The sequence below is a fragment of the Ammospiza caudacuta genome, chromosome 1 (assembly GCF_027887145.1).
Source record: "Ammospiza caudacuta isolate bAmmCau1 chromosome 1, bAmmCau1.pri, whole genome shotgun sequence".
Lineage (NCBI taxonomy): Eukaryota > Metazoa > Chordata > Aves > Passeriformes > Passerellidae > Ammospiza > Ammospiza caudacuta.
The window spans coordinates 148,404,210-148,425,052 of record NC_080593.1 but is presented as its reverse complement, the minus strand read 5'-3'; the positions used below and the strand labels follow the sequence as shown (position 1 = coordinate 148,425,052).

The following is a 20,843-nucleotide window of genomic DNA, read 5'->3' as shown; positions in this document are numbered from 1 at the left end:
CTTTTGTGCCAAGGGAAGCTCCAGCAAGCACCCATCCTTTGTGGTCCCACCCAGAGTTGCACTGAACAACAAAACAGAAAAAGCAAATGAGGATCTCTCTAGCAAGAGTTCTTATATGATAGACCCTGACTGAAATGATCACATCTGAAGAGAACCCTTCCATAAGGATAAGTCTCTTTCCATCATTCCTGTCAGTTCTTCATGCCCAGCTACTTCTGATAGCAAAAAGCATCTGTCAACAGCAAACAGGAAGAGCATTCATGACAGCAATCACTGCAGTGAAGCTTCTCACCACTCTGTAATGTCTTGCACATTGGGGAGCTGTTCTCAGTGCTTCTGTGGATCACTAGAACACCTTATTCTGGAACCCAACTTACAGCAGGACAGCAGAAATCCAGAGTATCAAGAGGAGACCCACATCTTTTCTTGCATCTTGTAGATAAATTTTTAGTTAATCCTCAGTTCTGCTGCTACTTAGTAGAGATTTCTTTAGTACATATTTTTATCCCTGCAGGTCAGTCTATATCTGTCAAACAGATAATGATCTCAGAAACCAACTGAGACCCCTACATGAATGCTTTATAAAATACAGAAAAATGACACAATCTTCCTTGAATTATAGCCTATTCTACTCTCAAATGGATGATACGAACACCAGATCTGTTACCTGTAATCCTAAAAGGTGACCAGATTGCTCTCTCAATGATCCCCTTTGCAATCACTATTTAGGAATTACTTTTTATGGCAGAAATGAGAAATGTCACTTCTGAATTGTGAAACGTCCTCAGAGGCATCTGCATTCTGGCGCTACCTACCAGGCACAGATTTATTAGGTATTTCTAGCAGAACTCTACACAGTTGCCTAGAGCAGTTTTACCATGTGAAATGTCCACTTATTTCTGTCTCAACTCAATTAGTCTTTCCCCACTGCCTTCTCATGCCACCTCTCAAGAGAGGAAAGGAAAATGGCAATTAAAGAGGGGACTGAAGCACATGGTACAAATCAGGTTTCTCAGGAACAGCAGCAGCAGGAGCTACAGTTTTACCTTGAAACTATGAATAGAACAAAGCAACAAAACATCCCTGAACATGAGAAATGTTAAACAAATTAATGTCAAAAATTCACTACATTAAATAGGAAAATACCAGCAGAAAAACTAAAAACCCAGGTTGCATAAATCCAGCATTTTGGTTTGGCTGGTGAATTAGAACCAAGCCCCAGACACCCTGCACCTCATCTGTCTGCTTTGCAAAGCAGGGTGTGAACTGCTACCACAGGGAGCTTGATGTTTTTAACTATCTGGGGGTGTACCAATCATATTTCTGCTGCTAAATGGAGAAAAAGGCATGACACAACATTAACATCAGAAAAAGATGTTTTCTTCCCTCTCTCTCCAAAAAGACACATTACTCTGGGCAGTGCAAGCAGCCCAGTGAAGAACTGAGAGATATCAGCCAAAAATTCCTTAGACTATTCACTGCAATACTGGAAAGATCTGGGGTATTATTCCAGGTAATTCTTAGTTATCCCCCAAGTTCTGCATATGTTGTTGTCAGAGATCCAAAATGATGTCACTCGTCACAGACAGGAGTACAAGACAACACTGCTCTCAAAAAGGGCACAGGTGGTTTGTCACCATTCCATCAGCAAGCACAAATACTGCTCCAGAAGATACACATCTTACCTTCTTATACTTTTAATTTACTGAAGAACAGTACAACTTTCAACACCTTTCTAAAAATTTGGGGCTTTACAAGTTGAAATTGAAGAACATTTGAGAGAAAAGGTATCATTCCTTCATGGTTTTATATAATTCAAAAATAATGAAAGTGCCATCAAGGAATACATTTGGTAAAAGAAAGTTTAGGTTTAATTGTTTTCAGGGCTGCATAATCATAAGCTTTACCATGTTCATGACCCTTCCAGTACTTCCCCACTATCCTTTGCACCAGCAGGGTCCAAACCTTGCCTCTCCAAGTATAGCAAGGCAGGACTCATCCTCCCAAGGACAATTCAATCCATTTAAGTGCAAGGACTCATTTCCTGGCCTCACTACTTCTATCTATACTCATGTTTCAGGGGCTTTACATACAGCACTCATGATACAATTACACCAAGATAAATGTGGTTATGATGTTTAGTAATACATTATTTTTCATCATCTATACCTGAACTATATCAAAATCATGCTTAAAAGCACAATTCATAGCCCTCAGTATTTCTACTGAAATAAAATACAAGGACAAACAATTAAGACCATTATAAAGTTTTCCTATAACCATCTCCAATTTTTAGTTGCCCAATTAAGTAGGTATTTCCTTACCAACAGAAAGAAGGAATATTTTTCTTCCCTTGAAAAGCAAACTGAATACAACAGGGTACTCAGAGAGAAAACTGCAACTTTCAATTACTGCTAGTAAGCAGCCAAAATGTGTTGACTGTCAACCAGCAAAACAGTGTCAAATTTTCATCTACAAAAACACGTCTGTGACAAAAATATGTTCTGAGCTGATGCAGCCTGAATTCTCATTCAGCTAATAGGCACTGGCTTCCAAGTGTGAGTTTCCAGGGCAGGGAAGCTCCTTCTCCACTCCACACCAGGGAAAAAAGAAAGTCTTTCCTATATCTATATCTATATCTATATCTATATCTATATCTATATCTATATCTATATCTATATCTATATCTATATCTATATCTATATCTATATCTATGTATCTATATGTCATTCTCTAGTCTGCAAATATAAATTTAAGATGTCCTTTTTCTAGTCTGGAGAGAATATGTAGTCTCTTTTCCTCATGTCTGTATCTCTTAATCAAACTGCTGGGAAGTTAATTATAATGTGAGATGTTTGAGAAGTCCTTCCTAAATGAATAACTTTAATTTGTAAGATTGATTATCCGTGTTCTGTCTCCAAAGCCCATATATCCAGCACATTTCTACAGCATCCTGCTGATGCCTGGCAACTGGGTATTCTCCCTTTGTCTTTGTTACCTCCATCCTCCAAGCTTAAAGAACCTTATTTTTAAAACAAACTGTAGTTAATTTGAAGCCTTTCTTTAATTAAGATTTTTTTTAGCTGTGACTGGTTCCACTAGTTACACTAACGGGTACAACACAGCACTTCAGGTTACAAAATATTTCCTGTAAATGATTTTTTTTCCTATTTTTGATTTGGAAGATCCACTTTGACCTTTCCCTTCCTCATGTTTTCACTTCTGTAATCAGTCAAGGAAAAAAAATTCAAAATCCTACCAACTACTAATCCTATTTAATTGTATTGTGGAATCCAACCATCAAGTTTAAGATGCTGTAAAATCACCAAAGTAAAATTAAACCAATAATGCAAAATTAATACAGTTTTATTAAATAATGACTTTTCTTGATTCCTCAATAATTGTAATTTGATGTTACTGGGGTTTTTTTACTACTTTGAGACCTGCATAGTAGTTTTTCTGGCAGTTTTCTAAATTATTTCCAAATGCATTTTTACTTGTTTCCTAAACAAAGAGGCACAGACACATTTAAATTTAATGGCAAAATTAGGAAAAAACCAAATGAATTTTATTTTTTTATAATTAGTAAAGATGAAGAGTAATCCTAACATTCATTAAACAGTGAAGCCATCTACTAATATCACCATGAGGATTCAAAAAATCTTTTCCAGTTTTATGAGTGCACCATGAGATATGCTTGTGTTTTTCCCATCACTACAACTGAATCAGTCATATTCCTTTTTACTGGCATTTCAGACCAGATTTATGTAAATCAATTTAAGAAAGATTAAAATACACCAGATTCACAATTAAAACTATCTATTTTACTAAGGCACTTCTGAATAGTTTACCTTGTCACACCTTAACATGTGAAGGAAAAGGAAAACATCTATCTAAACCTGAAAAATTAGATCTGAAATACTGCAGTAAATAATCTCTTTCAATAATGTAAGAGCAAAAATTAAGCAGGAAACTACATGCCAGGATTTTCATTCAAAAGCTACATTAGCTTATTTATGCTAATGCTTTAAGGCTTTATTTTACAGAATTATAACCTCCAGTACACTCTGGTACATACCAGGTGTTCATAAACAACAGCAACACAGAATGCCAACCCTTTGCACAATCCCCAGAAATCAAACTCCTGCAGAATGATTTGATTTATAAGTCAAAGCATGAAATACAAACAGCTACAAGCATTAAAATGGAGAGAATTACATCTTGGAAAACTACAGTAATAGACACTCATTTGCATATAATGCATATTTATACATCCTGGAAATGCATGATTGCTGACAAACTCAACAACGTAAATTTAAAACACTGAGCATCACAAACAAACTGTTAGCAATTAACTTTCAAATACCAATAGCAACATCTCCATAAGCCAATTTCAAATCCATATGCTCAGCTCTTCATGAAAATCCTCCTATTAAACAGGAATGCCATCATCTTTTGTCTGACCACTAAGCGTAGTTTCAAATAACACCTGAAAATTTGAGCTTCTAGTGGGAAATGAGGAGGGTATTTCCAAGAGCTACATACCAGGAATCAGCTTCTCTTGTAACCAAAGTGCCTCTGGAATAATATAAAAAGCAGTACTTAGAGATTTGAAGGATTTTAGCAAACCAATTTAGTTGTATTCTTCAAGCATCAGTTGAACAATGGCCACTGCTGGATTTGAAGGTGTTTTTCTAAGTCCTTTTCACCCAAACCAACGTCCAGTTTCTCCATTGTTAGGTAACTACCATAAGCTACCAAACACAAAATTCCTCAAACCTCTCACACCACACAGGTTTTGTGCAAAGTCTTCCCTATTACAGAGAAATTTTCTGTCTTGAATCAGTCACTTTTGAATTGAATTGTAAATAAGGTAATGGATGATAAAGAAGGCTCAGGGGGAATCTTATCACTCCCTACAACTCCCTGAAAGGAGGCTGTGGAAAGGTCTTCTGCCATGTGAGAAACACTGGATTATTGGGAAGAATTCCTTCACCGAAAGGGTGGTCAGGCACTGAAACACGCTGCCCAAGAAACAGTGAAAATCTTAAAAGTGTGAGTGTGGCACCTGGGACATGGTTTGGTGGTGAACATGGTGGTGCTGGGTTGACAATTTTATTTGATCTTGGAGGTCTTTTCTAACCTGAACATTTATACAATTCATAACACCTTATGACACACTTTATCATGCCTAGGGCTTACCATAAAGGCATTTAAGCAAATGATCTAACAAAGCTGCAGTGTGTAATTCTTACTTCCCAACACATCAGCAATAACCACAGAATGATTTAGTGGCACTGAATAAACTTAGGTATACTGAAAAGAGTTTGCCAGTTCCCTCAGCTCAAATTAGGTTAACTGTCTGGCTCCAGGCTCACAGGCAACTTGCAGGGGTTTGAATTTATCACATTTTGGTGTGAGTGGAAGTGATAGTAATTATTGCTAGATATGCACAAAGAGCAGTTGAGAAACACTGCTTAAGTCAATGGCAAAATGGTTGCTGCCAAGAGAAATCTATAGCAGTATTAGGTAAATGTGGGAACCACAGAAAAATGCAGAAAACTGCAAACAAATCCAGCAATTTCTCCAAGTCTGAATTTTCCCATTTTTATGTGTGTGTTTAGATTAAATTCTGCAACAGAGTGAAGGTGAGATCACCTCGAATGAAGATCTAAAATACTTTTAAATTAAGAATTATAATTAAACACAAAATGCCATTGCTACATAAATGACTCATTCTTGTTCCTCACCAGACACTGGCACACAGGTACACAGAGTGTTCCTCTTATAGTTTAGGCCTCTGATCTCTGTTGTAGGCTCAAAATAAATCTAGAAAAACCTTTTCTTTTTTTCCTAGGAAAACTATCCCATTTTAAATGCTAGCAGACAAGACTAAAGAAGTTCTTTGAAGCTTCTGAGTGCATGAAGCAGACAGATGGGGCTTGTCCACATTCTTTTTTGCACTACAGTAACTGTACTAGCCATCATCTCTCAATAGTAAACCTAAAATCACACAATCAAACTCTCTAATGCTACTGGAGAGGTAAGAAACCCAGCCCCCCCTTTCTCAGGAACCTTGCCACATAATCTGGATTTCAGCACCAAACCTCATTGCCTGGCATGTTAACTCTCTGCAGCATCTGTCACTGCTATGAATGGTTGATCATAAGTACCTCTGTAGTCATCTCAATGCCATTAAGCAGATGGCAGCGCTAAATCCAAATGATGTAGTACATCTCCCTGGTGGACTTTGTTTCCATACACCACCATTATTCTACAATTCCTCAGTGATAAATCTTATGTATTCTAGAGAACATTAAACAGGGAGCTGACAGAGACAATTGATTTATTAGCATCCATTTCCCTTTGCCTCGCATTTCCTTATTGTCCTGGCAAATACTTGTGCAGATCGTGTACGGAGTCACCAAGGGACCAAAAGCACTTTGGCTCAATTTGAAGCCTATTTCAGAGATTTAAAATAACTAGATTTTTTTCATGCTGAAAATGTCTAAACTACAGTTTTAAATGAAGATTCAACTAAATCCTCTTGATCCCTCCACAATACTATTAGCTGAATTTTCATAATAAAATTGGTATAGCAATAACATCAGGTCATTAAAGCACCCTGAACTTTCTGAAATAAATCCAAATAAATCATTACAGTTCTAGACAGGCTTGGGAAGTCCTTTAAGAGTGAGCTAAGTTGTGTAAACATGCATACATGCTGGTGACAAGACCACATGAGTCTGACATAGGCAAATATCAGCACCAGGAGTCATGAGTTTGGCTTTCACAACTCTATTTCATATTTTACCATAACATGCTGACAAAGCTCTTGGCACACAACTGCACACATGAAATTTATAAATATGTATGTAGGAGAAATTTTATGAAGGAATTCCTGATTACTTAACATGTCCTTGACTGCACATCATGTAACCCTAAAGACTCACTGCATATTGGGGCATGAAGTGATAGGAGAAGAGGATATGGCTTTAAACTAAAAGAGAAGAGATCTAGATTAGATACTAGAATGAAATTCTTTGCTGTGAGGATGATGAGGCACTGGCAGAGCTGTCTGGAGAATTTGGCAATGCTCCACCCCTAGAAGTGTTCAAGACCAGGTTGGATGGAACTTGGAGCACCCTGGTCTACTGGAAGTTATTCCTGCCCATGGCAGAGGATTGGAACTAAAAGATCTTTGAGGTCCTTTCCAACTCAAACTATTCTATGATTCTATGAAGAATTTGCTACTCTGATTTTCAGAAAGTGCAATTTTTAAAAAAAAAAATTAGATAATTTCAGGTTTTTATAACAAGATTAAACAATCCAGTTTATTAAACATCCCAGTTTATAGTGATAAACTTATCTAACAATCCCTCTGCAAAAAACTATATATGTAATTTAATCTTCTAAAAATCAATTAGATATCTAGTAAAACACAGTACAGCTTCAAGGGATGTTTTAAGTCTTTTCCACCATAAAAAATAATTCTGTTAAAGGATATCCTGAAGCACTATTTGGGGCTTTGTTCCATGAACAAGCAACAGTGGATAATAAAATGTTCTAAAGGAAAACAACATTTTTTTATATGATTACACGGCATTAAGATACATAACTCAAAATCCTGATGTTTCTCTCTCTTGTTAGTGCTGTGGCAGGTTTTAACTCAAACTTCAGCTTGCCAGGTACAAGGAAGGATTCCCACAATGTCAAATAAAATACTATTAAACTTCAAACCACTGATGATTTCGTGTCAGCTAGAAAGTAGTACATAGAATGGAATACTTTATTTACAGAACAAAGTCTCAACTACCTTAATGCACAAAGAAATACACAGTTTCCTATTCTTCATATCTAAACATGTCACTCAACCTAATCCAGCTCAGATTTGGCCATTATGGGAAATACACTTGAAATGTCCAGATGTAAAGAGCAATAAAGGAGAGTCACACCGTGTGGTGCTGAAGACTGAATTGGGAGAATGCACTCCTGTGCACCTAGAGCAAAAGATTTGCTGTTGAGCAACCTCTTAGAGATCTCCAAAATTCCTAAAGATATTTCAGATTCTATTGCAAGTTTCTATCTTTAACAGAAGAATCACTAAATAAGCCAAATATTTAAAACAAAAATGAAAATTTTAGCTGTTACTGCCATATCAAATATCATCACTGTACACTTGTGAGCATTAAGCCCTGTTCCTGCACTCAAACTTAGTCATGTACTGAAAACCACGGCAAGTAATTTAATGAGAGAACTAATTTTCAGTTTACTATCTATTTCTCAGATTTCCTCTTTAATACACAGTGTCACTAATATCATAGTATTTCTAAAGGAATCAGTATCAGAAGAAATACTAGAAATACTATTCAAACTATTTTCAACTTAGAAAAGGAAAGGGTAAGTTATTTCCCCATGCTGGTCACCAAATTATGCATTTTAAACACATCACTGCTCTCCATGTGCAAATGCAGTTTCTTTCCATTTTTTATGAGGGCAAAAAATCAAGAATAAAAAAGGCTAAATTATGAAAACAATGCACTTTGCCTAATTTCCTTCATGGTAAAGGCATTGCAATGCTCTTAAATATGATAAGTATATCATTTTGATTACAAAATGGTATTTTGCAATATGGGCTACAACTTGATATTCAGATTAAGGATAGGAATGCTGGTCTACGTAGCTCAGAAGACTGTTTATAGTTATTATTTTTTGCCTGCCAATACTATCCTAAAAATCTTTCTGCCAAGCCAGAAAATATGCCAGAAAATGAGTGTTGATATCCTGTGAGGAAAGTGCAAGTGAAAAATTTCTCGTTTTCTTTTTCCACAGAGCACTAAATAAAATTAGGGGATAAATGTCAAATATCATAAAGAAGGTAACAAATTTGTTATAATCTAACAATATATATTTTGTGAAGCTACAGGCAAAATACCAAGTAAAGCAACCATTTTATGAAATGTCTCCTAGACAGCCAAGCATGTGCAAATGTATCTAAGAATATTATACATACTCTTATCTATTAATCGTTTACAAAAGCAATTTCATTCCTGGGGAGATTTGCTTTTTTCCTAATTTTAGTTCAAAGAAAGAAAATCTCAGTGAAAACCTTCTTAATGTGGGGGGAAAAGAAATCAAACCCAAGTAATTTTGAATCAGGCAAATGACTTTGTAATGAAGTCCAAACGTTTGTGTGCAATAAACCCATTTACCTACAGCACAAGCAAGAAGGCAGAACAGAATTGCCAACATGAAAATTGAGGACTACTTTGGCAATTGTCTTTTGGGGAAAAAAAAATCCATTACCAGCAACTGTTCTCAAAATGTAACACTCTACAGAGTCTCATATTTTGAAGTTTCTACACTGCAGGTTTCTTAAGTCATATTTTTATCAAGCTTAGAGTCTGTAGGAGCCAAGTATCAGACACAAAGGTAATTTCATTATTGTAGTTTTCAACAATAATGGCACTTGAACTTTCCACTATGCTTTTTCACATTGACTAAGCTGTTGAGCACAGAAAAATATTCTTTTACACAACAAAACTGAAATTGGGTGTGACAACTCTACAGCAGAGCAGATGCCATGTGTAAACAGCTTTGTTCTCAACTTTGCTATGAACAATTCTGTACTATTTCAGATAAAGCTGCATTATAAATTTTACATATTTAGCAGAAGGTAAAAGAACTCTGCATCAAATACATTTTTCAGTTTAATTCACTATAAGGGATTCATCAACAGGAACCTCAGTAACCCTGCCTCAGAGGCAAGTCATAACTTTGCCATAGAATTTCAGGACATTGTCAAAAACATTAAAACATCTACTGCTGAGCAAATTATGAATGCTTGGCCTGAGAGAAAAGGAATGAAAATAAATTACATCTCAGTAAAATGTGGACAGAAGTTCTGTTTCCAGAAGTGGAGATGATCATCCAAGCTGCTATATTTGTAATGAGATTTTTGCCATGAAGTTCAAACCACATAAAAGAAGTAGTTTTACTTCACAGCATGTTCTCCCATCGTTGGGTCATATTGTTATTCATGGAGTTGCAAAATAATGACTCCTTTAAGAAAGCAAAATTAAAAAAAAAAATCAAAATGGTTTAAAATACTACTGACAATGAAGTGGGAGAAGGAAAACAAATGGCAAGAGATTCAAATTTGTCACAAGGATTTCCAGAGGAGTAAAGCAAACTGACAGGTGTATTTTTTTACAGTCAAATACAGGTAAAATACTTGAATATATCTTTGCAAAAGTAGTAAGAAAATTTAATCAATTGTGTTTCAGAAAAGTTAATACCTCCTATAAAGTTGTTTTTTTTTCTCCTCTCCCCTTCCTTATCTACTCCTCCCTCCCACAACAAATCTGAACTAAATTTCCCTGAATGTTTGGAACTTTTGAAACTTTGATTTAGGATTTGGCATCACTAAAACTGGTACAAGTTCTCAATTCTGTTTCTTTTCAGCCTCTCACAAATTTAACTTTTGTACTTATGTAATATTAAAGACAAGTAACCTGGGGGTTGTTTCTAAAATCTTTTAATAAAATTTTTGCTGTTTATGATGAAATTGGAAAAATCTAAGTAAAATTAACTGGCCAACCACACAATTTTTCAAATGCAGTTACAGTTGATTTGGAGGCTTACCTTTGTGCTTGAGTGCTATAGCTGTTATCATAGGAATCATAGCTTTGTTCATCATAAGCAGCTCCATAGCCATCATCATACTCCTGAAATGACACAAAAGATGCAATATTAACTTCAAGCACTCTCCAGAAACACAGCAGTAACCCAGTTCTATATGTCAAGGACAACACTCTCCTGAAATATATGTATAACATTTGAACAACATGAAATGGAAAATCTGAATACTGAGATCCCTCCTACCTATACATCTTAGATCATAATTTCTTTAAAGGTATTTTAAGCTATTGGCAACGTGCTTTGGGAAGATTTGTTTTTTAGTTAACACTAGCTTGTGCAGATGACAGTACAAGCATTTCATGTCTCCATGTTCTTGAGTTTGAGTGAGCTACTGAACTTCAAGAAAGCTCCGGGAAGCATCTCAGGAGTCAAAACATCTGAACAAATATTTTACAATTGACTTAGGTAGCTGACTTATTTCTGGACAATAAATTCAATTCCATGTAATTTTGGATAGGAAAGGACTTCCCTAGAGATAAGACTAGCAAGAATGATAATTTTACTACTCTGAATGCCCTCCACACTTCAGCTTGTGGGAGTTTAGCACTGAACAAGAAACTATAAGTAAGGATTTCTTACTTCTCTCCACATTAGTCACACTATTTAAGTACACAATGTAACACTCTTCTCAACACAGTGCTGTATTTGAACACCAATTTGAAGAAATTACTAACCTCAGCCATACAGAAATTTAAGATAAAAACAAGTGACAGTGATTATGTGTTTTCACAAAGAATAAGCTATACAAATCTGAAGAACCGTCATCAATTTACTGTTTTGTCCAATTAATACACCTAAGTGAGTTAAACACAGGAAAAGCAGAAATGGCACATCTACTGTAATAATTCATAGGATATCCTAATATCTAAATCCTGTCTAAATATGCCAAAAACCTCAGTGGATATTTAGGAGTATGTTGCCAGATAAGAATGAACTAATGAGAAGACACTTTGAAGACTGGGGGATCATTCTTCATATACATATATACAGACACATATATACATATATATATACACACATATTTTTTGTATATGTATATGTGTATATATATATATATATATATATACATACATATACATATATATATCTACATACATATATATATTAATGGTATTTTCTGAGTAAGTGTTGTATCCAGCCCTGGCAATTAAAGGATAAAGCCTCATGAAAGAACCAACATTTTAACAAATGGAATGTTTAAGGATCTTTCAGCAGTGACAGAGAACAAAACCAACAATCAGTATCAATCAATTTAGGTAGGAACGACAAATGATGGATTGTCTAACTCTGGTAGAAAACATTTCCAATGATGGGAATCTGACAGCTTGCTATAGCAGGAGGCAGTGACATCCTCAAAACAACTGACAGAAAACCTAATTTCCTATGAGTTTTTAGCAAGTTTTCCAGTCATTTGAAATTACTTCTTTGGAAAACAGGCAACCTGCCTATCAATAGGGCTTCAGCACTGCTAGATCAGTGCACATGATTGTTTCCCAGCAGTGATTAGGAGAAGGGTGTCTGTGAACATTTGCCAGCACAGTTGAGTGAGTTTATTTAGTGGTTTGGGAGAAGAAACTAGGATTCTTTCAACTGTCAGTTGCATGGGGATCCATGAATAAATAGTCACTCAAAAAAGGAAATGCATTTTGTCTTTCAGTAATTCGCTGCCCTGAAACTAAAAATTAAAACAGACTCTTAGGATTTTCTTGTCCATCAGATAAGGCTTTTCTTGATAAGCCACAGACTAAACCCCAACCCAACTGCCTGCTGGCAGTTATTCCAAACAGGCATTTTATTACTTATTGATGCAATACACAGACATCTGTTAACAATACAGCCCCTGACCAACAGCAGAAGCTGCCTGAGCCAATTTCTTTGCTCTGTTCCAGAACATTTACATGACATTTGGTCTCTTCTCATAGACTCTCCCAAATGTGAACTAGCCATCCTTAAAACTTCCAAATCCCTTCCACATCCCTTCCAAAGTTCAAACTGGGCACATCCAGCAATGTCAACAAATAAAAGTGGAGGACTGAAATTAACCTTTTAATGTGTAAGGAAAGCTTTGCCCCTAAGGAATCATTAGAGACCTCTTGAGCAATCAGTCCTCTCATTCAGATTTATGTTAACTATTTCACTGAAAAAATGGACCATAAAAGAAAGATGGTAAGAGACTGCTTTGAAGTTATGGTGTTTCTATTACTTCTTGAAAACAGAGGAACAAAATAAATTCAAAAAGAGAAAATCCTTCATAAGATGTTCAGCAGAACAAAAGGAAAATTTGGGTGAGGTCCATTCTGTATCAGACTGAACTACTTCTTTAATTAGCACTTGAGAATTTTTGCCCAGCATTCATCACTATTCACCACTCCATGTGTTAATAACCTGAAAACTGCTGAAATTAAGCCCTGCATTATGATATTGTTCATGGTGGTTCTTAGAAGCCTTGTATGGAAAGATATCTGGTTTGTGGTTTATATGCGGGACTCCTGTCAGAATTAAAATTGTCAAGCTGGGTTTTTGAGATTATAGTAATCTACTTGAATAGATCCATTATCTTTTACTGATGTATTTCATAGAATCACAGAATGGTTTGGACTGGAAGGGACTTTAATGATCATTTTGTCCCATCCCCTGTCATGGACGGGGACACCTTCCATGTGTCCAGACTAGACCAGGTTGCTGAGAGTCCCATCCAACTGGCCTTGAACACTTACAGGGATGAGGCAGCCACAGCTTCTCTGGGCAGTCTGTGCCAGAGTCTCACCACCCTCACAGGAAAGAATTTTTCCCTAATATTTACAGTTATAAACCTCAAAGTTTACACTAAAAACAAGATAAATATGTGCAACATGATCCAAAAATAAAATGGGTTTGCTCTCAATAGCTTGTTCTGTTAAGAAATAAGATATTCAAATTCCAAAATATGTGTTTGCTCTGCACAATTCCTTTGAAGTAGCAATTAGGCAGGAGCAGCTGAAATATGTTTCAAGCTTTCCCTGAACTAGGTCTGACAGTATTTGCTCTTAGTCATGCAGTATTGAAAAACTTTCTCTTTCAGGAGGTTACAAACAAGGTCAACAGCCACAGAATTTTTTGAATTTTAAATTAAATTCATGCTACTTGGTTATTTTCTTTCTGAATCAGACCTCTAGTGGCTTCAGTGAATGTTTTCTTTAACTTTATTTAGTATTTAGGTGAAATATCCCTGGCCATCTGGCATTTTTCAGTGCTATAAAATACCATGCTAACTTAAAAGAAAATCATAATTTTTACACATATATAATAAAAATGGACAGAACTGAACTTACACACAGAAAGCTTGTACTGAAGTGCACCTTTGTATTAAGTACATTCTACTAAGCCCAAGCATTGCTATACAGATTTCTTTCTATGTAATAACAAAAGAATTACACTTTCATAAGAACCTTCTCATTACATTTTTCCTGCTGATTTTTTGGCATCTTTCAGGTACTTATAAAAGCATTCACTTTCATATTTAAAGCCATTATTCTTGACATGGATACCAGTGTCTGTATTCCTTCAATCTATGAAATGTAACACAATGGACTTCCCTCTCTATTCACACTACATCTGTCTATGAATAGCTTTTCCTAAATGTACTCAGATATCAGAAAGTTTACTGGTGAACCCATATTCCATCTCCCACTTCAAAACCCAAAAGCCCACACCAGATCATGTCTTCATGCCATGAACAGAAGCCTTTCCATTGTTATTCATTATTCTGCTTTTCAGGATAACCCAGAAAACTCTTATCTGATTAGTCTGATCAAAAGGCAGCAAGTGTGCTGAACACTGTGCTTACAACAGAAATGTGGGGAAAAAAGAGCTGAAAATACTGAAGTCCTTTTAAACTACAGGTATTTATCACCCAACATTTGAAGTATCCACCAGGAAGGTATCAAGAGCAACTGCCTCGACTTCAGGCTTAAGAATCTTCCCCCAGAGTAACAAAAAAGCTGGAGTTACAACAAAGATCATCTGAAAAGAATATGGAGTTACTCTTTAAAATCTCAGAGCTTAATAATAAAGTCCTTTATTAAGCCAACCTATAAGTGTTTCCACTTAAAGAGAGCTTCTGCCTGCAGTGGTCTCAGTGATGGTGCCCACAGGTGCAATAAATCCAAAGAGCAGCACTGGTAGCTGTAATTGCTCCGTGTAAAGAACAGACATTATTCATTAATAGAATCAAAGGCAATGTGTAAATATGCACCATTTGAATATATTAAGTTACTATCATGGGTCAAAAAATGATAAAAGCAATCTTTGCCACAACCCCTGCCCTCCACAAAACATTATAAATCATGCTAAGCCTTGTTCATCAGTGCTGTTTAATTAAAATAGTACTCTGAACAAACTCTTGCAAGTGGAGAATAGGAAATGCTGGTTTTAAATTGGAATCTGTTGGCAGTGACAATGACAGACTACTGTTTGGAACCTCTTTAAGGAAAATGAACAATGTTTCAAAGAACAAGACCGAGAAACAGAAAGAAAGAAGAGGGTAAAAGTGGCTTTTAACAAAGGCCATTTGCAGAGCTGGGAAAAAAGATCATGAAATCAATAAGAAATCAATTTTCCAGCTGTTCCCATCTAAGGAAATCCATCCAAGGGAAAAAAATAAGGACACTACCACTACAGCTAAAATATTTTCTTTTTACACTGTTTCTTTTTCTTCATCATTCTCTGAAATTAATACTTACACTAGTATACCATCCCATAACACTAGAGGAGCACATTCACATATTTATTTTAGATAAAAACTATCAAATTAAAAGAAAAAAAAAAGTTTATGCAGAGATTAACTTGAAGGAGACAGCACAAAACAACATCAGTGCAATGAACTCCTTTTGGCAAATTAGAACTGTAAAGGGAAGGAACAGGCATTTTGTTACATGGGAATAACATCCTCCCCTCATTTAATCAACAGGGAATATGAGGCAATCAGAACAAATATGGGTTGCTACAACCATCTTAAGTCTGAGCACCAACATCAAGGACATTAACAGCAAACATGCACAGGCTGTAAGCTCTTGTTTTGGAGATTTTCATCTGTTTTCATCCAGAAGGAGCATACCCAACCAGAACAAATAAGGTTTTCATGGAATGAGAGATGCAGGAGTGGATTGTTTTTCATGCACCTCAAAAAAACCCTAAGGAGTTGCTAATGAATATAGACAGCAACATTTAAACCAAATAACTATCAGACCAAAACAAGTCTGGTTCTCTATACACAACAGCAGGGAGCAGTGCCAGAATCAGGAGGATTCATTCAATAATACCAAGTTTCAGATAAGCAGCTTAAACTAAAATACTTAGAAAGGAATTTTATGGGAACTTTATAGGTGAACATTGAGTTAGGCAAGGGGAAAAGCTTTTCAGCTTTTTCTGCAAAGCATCCCACATTTCCCATAGCCAATGTCACCCCAGTTCCTGGGAAAATGGAAACATTTTGCATTCTCTCTCCATCTCATCCTGAAAACCCCAAAGAAGATACAAGACTTGAAATTAAACAAAGCAGTTATTTGAAGGGCTTAAAATACAAAACCTTCCCCTCCCTTCCCCCTTTATTGCTTCTTGCTTGTCCTATTTACTATGAAAAAGAACATTTTATTGGAAAGAAAAAGCCAAGAAATAATGTTTTCATGTTATGAACTTGCTTTTCAAAAGTCTCACACAAATTCTCCCTGAATTTAAGAACAGTGTTAGCACTTTTAAAAAGCCAGAACTCAGCAAACAAACTGCTTAGAAAATGGCACAATACCTAAATGGAAACCACAACATTATCCACAAAGGGGAAGAGGGACAGCATGGACAAAAGATAATTTCTCTGCTTCTTAGAGATTGAATCTAATTCAAGCCCTTTCCAGGAACCCAAACAAAGAGCTTCACATTCAAACAACTAAGCAGATAAACTCACTGATTTAAAATGCTGCACATCATCAGGAAGTTATCAACATTCACAAGAACAAGGTAAATTAAAACATGGTGTAAATCTTGCAAAGTGACACTGAAATTACACTTGAACTCCATTATAGAATTTAAATTCTTTTCAAAGTCTTATGCCATCTAGACTAGCCCTTATTTTCACGAATATTTTACTACCTCAACTTCAAGAAGCCTTTATTTGTAAATAAAAAATGGGGTTTTTTTATATGGTATACAGAGATTTTTCTCTTTTTTTTCCCTACAGATCTTACCTTCTTTAACCCCAAACAGCAAGTGAATATCAATGAGAAAACTCCACTTTAAAAACAGTTCACCACTCAAAATCAGCAATGTATTAATAGCTCCAAGAAATTGATTCCACATTAATCCTAATTTTCAGTTTTTCAAAATCTAAATTAATTATGATCTCAATATGGAGACAGGGAATTCAAACTTAAGGATGGAGATTAAAACAGAATTTGCACTGGTTTTCTAAGGAAGTGAACTAAATAACAGGATATAGGGTTTTCAATGGAATGGGCTCTCCCCTGTAAACAGTAAGACTGCAATTATTCTTTTATCCAATGGACACCTACATTCGTATTTTGTTATACCGACTGGATCATGAAATTAATTTCTTAGCCATCCGGACAAATATTATTTGTGAATCAACTTTCCCTAAGGCTTACCAAATTTGTAGGATTTCCTGCCAAACCAAAAGGACAGAAAGTGCTGTGTATGCTGGGACAGTATCCTGGTGGTCAGCACATCATCTCCAGACAGACCCAAGGGAATATGAATACCTGTAACAGGAATTTGATCCACACGCCTCCCAGTACTAAAAAATACTGAGATTTTACTTATAAAAAGAGACAGAACAACACACCATCTGCTCATTATTCTGGGTGAGATTTTGTTAGACAGCAGGTTATGGTAATGTTTTGGGTCTTCCCCATTTCTCATGGGAAACAGGACAAGCACAGTCTCATAGCATTGTAATATCTGTAATACACATGTACTTCACAGTACACATTCAGTGCTAATTACAGTCTCACAACACAGACCTAGTGTGAGAACTACAATCTTGAGTCTGAGATGGGCTTTGTTCATCAGTAAAGCAATGTATTTCTGGAAATATCCACAAATGAATGCTTCAGGAACTATAAATCTTATAAAAAAATCCCTAACCTTTATGGTTTTGCAGAAAGAAGAAATAACTAAATGTAGATTTTAAAGAGTAGGTTTTGAAGTTTGTTGCTATCGGTAACTATTTTGTATCCAACTGTTCTGTACATCCTTTTGAGTGGCCTGTATCTGTATCCAAGTTAAAATACTTTTGAAATCTAATTAGAAATAACTCACAGTGTTCTTTTTAAAGTTACAATTTACTTAACATTAGAAAGGCTCCCTTGTTCTCCTATTGGTAGACATTCCATCTTGGCTCTATTTCTTAATACAGAAAGCAATGCCATTGGAGCTTTAGCTGCTAGAAATTACACGTGGTCAGTGCATCAGAAAACTCTGTCCCTGAGTTAACCCGTTTCTGAACACAAGAAAACATATATAAATTGGCCAAAACCAGAAATAAAGCTCTGCCACAAATTTTATCCAGAACACGGAGGAATATTCAGATCTCACAGTCTTCCAAAGTAGTGTTGAAGCAAGTCTTGGCCACAACATGCTGGACTGATGAGTTATTTTTTAAGTGCCAGAGCAACAGGTTTTAAATCCATGTTTAAAGTTCTTAATGCCTAAAAATATGAACTCAGATAAAACTCACTTTGCATTTAACACAATTAAGCAGCCAGAACAGGACTTGACACAGCATCATCACAAATATATTCATGCAAAGTACAGAAGTGAAAGACTGGTAGAATATTTACTAAGTATTTGCCTTTGTAAAATGAAAAAAGCATCAAATAAAAATCTAGTCTTAAAAAGCTTCAGTCCCACTGTGTGTCGCTTATTTGGAAAAAAGCCTCAGAGGTTGGAAGCTGAGAAGAAGGCAACAGCAGGACGAGGCCAAGAGCAACAAATGTGATGAGGCAGTAACTGAGACTGAGCAGTTCTGATCTAACCCATGCTTGACTCAACATTTGCTAAGGAATTGACCTTACACTCCTGCTTCTTGGAAAATTGTAGAAAAGCTTAAAATATCCAGCTAGTACTTAAATACAGTTTCTATTTCTTATCGTAATGGAATAAGCTGTCAGCTTAAAAATCCATAAAAATATTTTAGTCTATTGCACAGTATAGTTCAATGAGTAGAGGAAAAAAAAATCCCATTTAATTAAGAGAAAAATGTTCCTGAAACCATCTGTAAGTTCTTCAACAAATGTAGCATCCACCTAGTATGGTTTCCCTCATCCAGGTGCTACAAAAATAATCCTGGCCATGCTTCACACGTCACAACATGTTTTCTCCTGACCTAAGCAGCTGAGGAAAGAAAAATGAGAGTCCTGCTAGTCTTCAGAGAAAGTTTATCACAGCAACCAGAGCAGTGAGTTATAAAGCTGGCTGGCTGTAGAGGATGGAATTTTTCCTATACAGGCTGATGCTACAGCTATTAAAGAGTCAGTCTTCAGAGAAAATGATAAGGAACTGTCATTTAGTGGCTTCAAAAGCTTCATCATGGTACTAACAGTGTGGTGGGGTCTCAGGAGGAATGAGTCCTGCAGCTGAGGCTCACACATAAATGAGATTGGCAACAGTGGAGTGGGAAAACTGCTTATATTGAACTGGAAAGATGTGCCACTATTGCTGCTAGTCCAGTATGCTGTGTGACTTCTGCAGAGACAGCCAAAGCATTCAAAGGCCACCAATGCACAGACCCCAGAAAGGTGACAGAAGACAGAGGCAGCTCACTCTGAGCAGAGCTTTCTGTAATGGACAAGATTCTGGAACACTTCCCTGTGGGCTCTAAACACAGGACAGCAATGTTCACAGTTTTCTTGATCTTAACTTAAAATGCATCTCAAATTAAGGACTTTTTGCGTGTGATGTTTTCCCCATGTGAAATACTTCCTCTAAATGTAACCCTTCCAATTTTTCAGAATGAAATAGGTATTCTCTTTCCCATTTTGAAGACAACTATTTATAAAAAAACAATTAATCAAGCAGAGGAAGGAGAGATATCAGGATAAGCAAGAGGCAAAACTGAGATCATCACAGATGTTAAAAATTCACTCGTTTCAAGGACTACACAGAGTTAGCAAAGGATTGAAGGAAAAAGGATGTTGAAATTCATTGTCTGTAACAAGGTAGATTTAATAGCACTCAACAGAGGAAATGGACAAGGACTTTACATACTGAAACCCTAAATCACCTTTAAATATTCAGTTATAGGAGTGAGTGGTTCAAAGCTTCCATCCACACACAGTTTGCTTCTTCCTGGACTTGCACAGTTTCACATTTGTTTAAGGAGTACAAAGAAAAGGCTTCTAAACCTAAGGGAATCAAGAGCTTCATGAATCCTCAGGACTTTCCAATCTTCAGTAGAAAGCCTTCTTGTGGTGGGTTGACCCTTACTGGACACCAGGTGCCCACCAAAGCCTCTCTGTCACTCCCCTACTCAGGTGGACATAAAAGCCGCATGGCCCAAGATTACTCACCAGTTACTGTCACAGGCAAAACAGACCCAGTTGGGGTAAATTAGCTCATTACCAATGAAATCCGAGTAGGATGATGAGAAATTAAAACTCAATTGAGCAACATCTTCCCCTGCACCCTTCCCTTCTTTCCCAGTGTCAACTTCACTCCAAAATTCTCTACTCGTTCCCTCGCAGCAATGCAGGGAATGGGAGCAGGGCCTGTGGTGAACTCACCCCACCTTGCCCCTGCTTGCTCCTCCTCAGGGACAGGATATCTCCCACTCTTCACCAGCTCCAGCATCAGATCCCTCCCACAGGGACAGTCCAACACAAACTTCTCCAATGTGAGCCCTTCCCCTGGGGTGCAGCTCGTCATGAACTGTTGCAGAGTAGGAACCTTGCATGGGGTGAAGTCATTTAGAAACAGACTGCTCCAGGCTGAGATGTTTTTCCTTCCTTTAAATACATTATCCCAGAGGTAGTACCACCATCGGGCTTTGGCTTGGCCATCAGCAGGACAACCTTGGAGCTGGCTGGCACTGGCTCTGCTGGGCACAGCAGCAGCTTCCAAAAGCATCTCACAGAAACCACCCCTGCAGCCCTCTG

General features: G+C 36.7%; 1 protein-coding gene across 1 annotated transcript in view; it reads right to left on the bottom strand.

Annotated features, from left to right (window-relative positions):
• Window positions 1–20,843, bottom strand: part of KHDRBS3 (KH RNA binding domain containing, signal transduction associated 3) — a 90,753-nt gene that overhangs the window by 12,322 nt on the left and 57,588 nt on the right. The window contains exon 7 of the mRNA XM_058811057.1: window positions 10,645–10,727. Coding sequence (XP_058667040.1) covers window positions 10,645–10,727 — 83 coding nt within the window. The remainder of the gene's footprint in view (window positions 1–10,644; window positions 10,728–20,843) is intronic.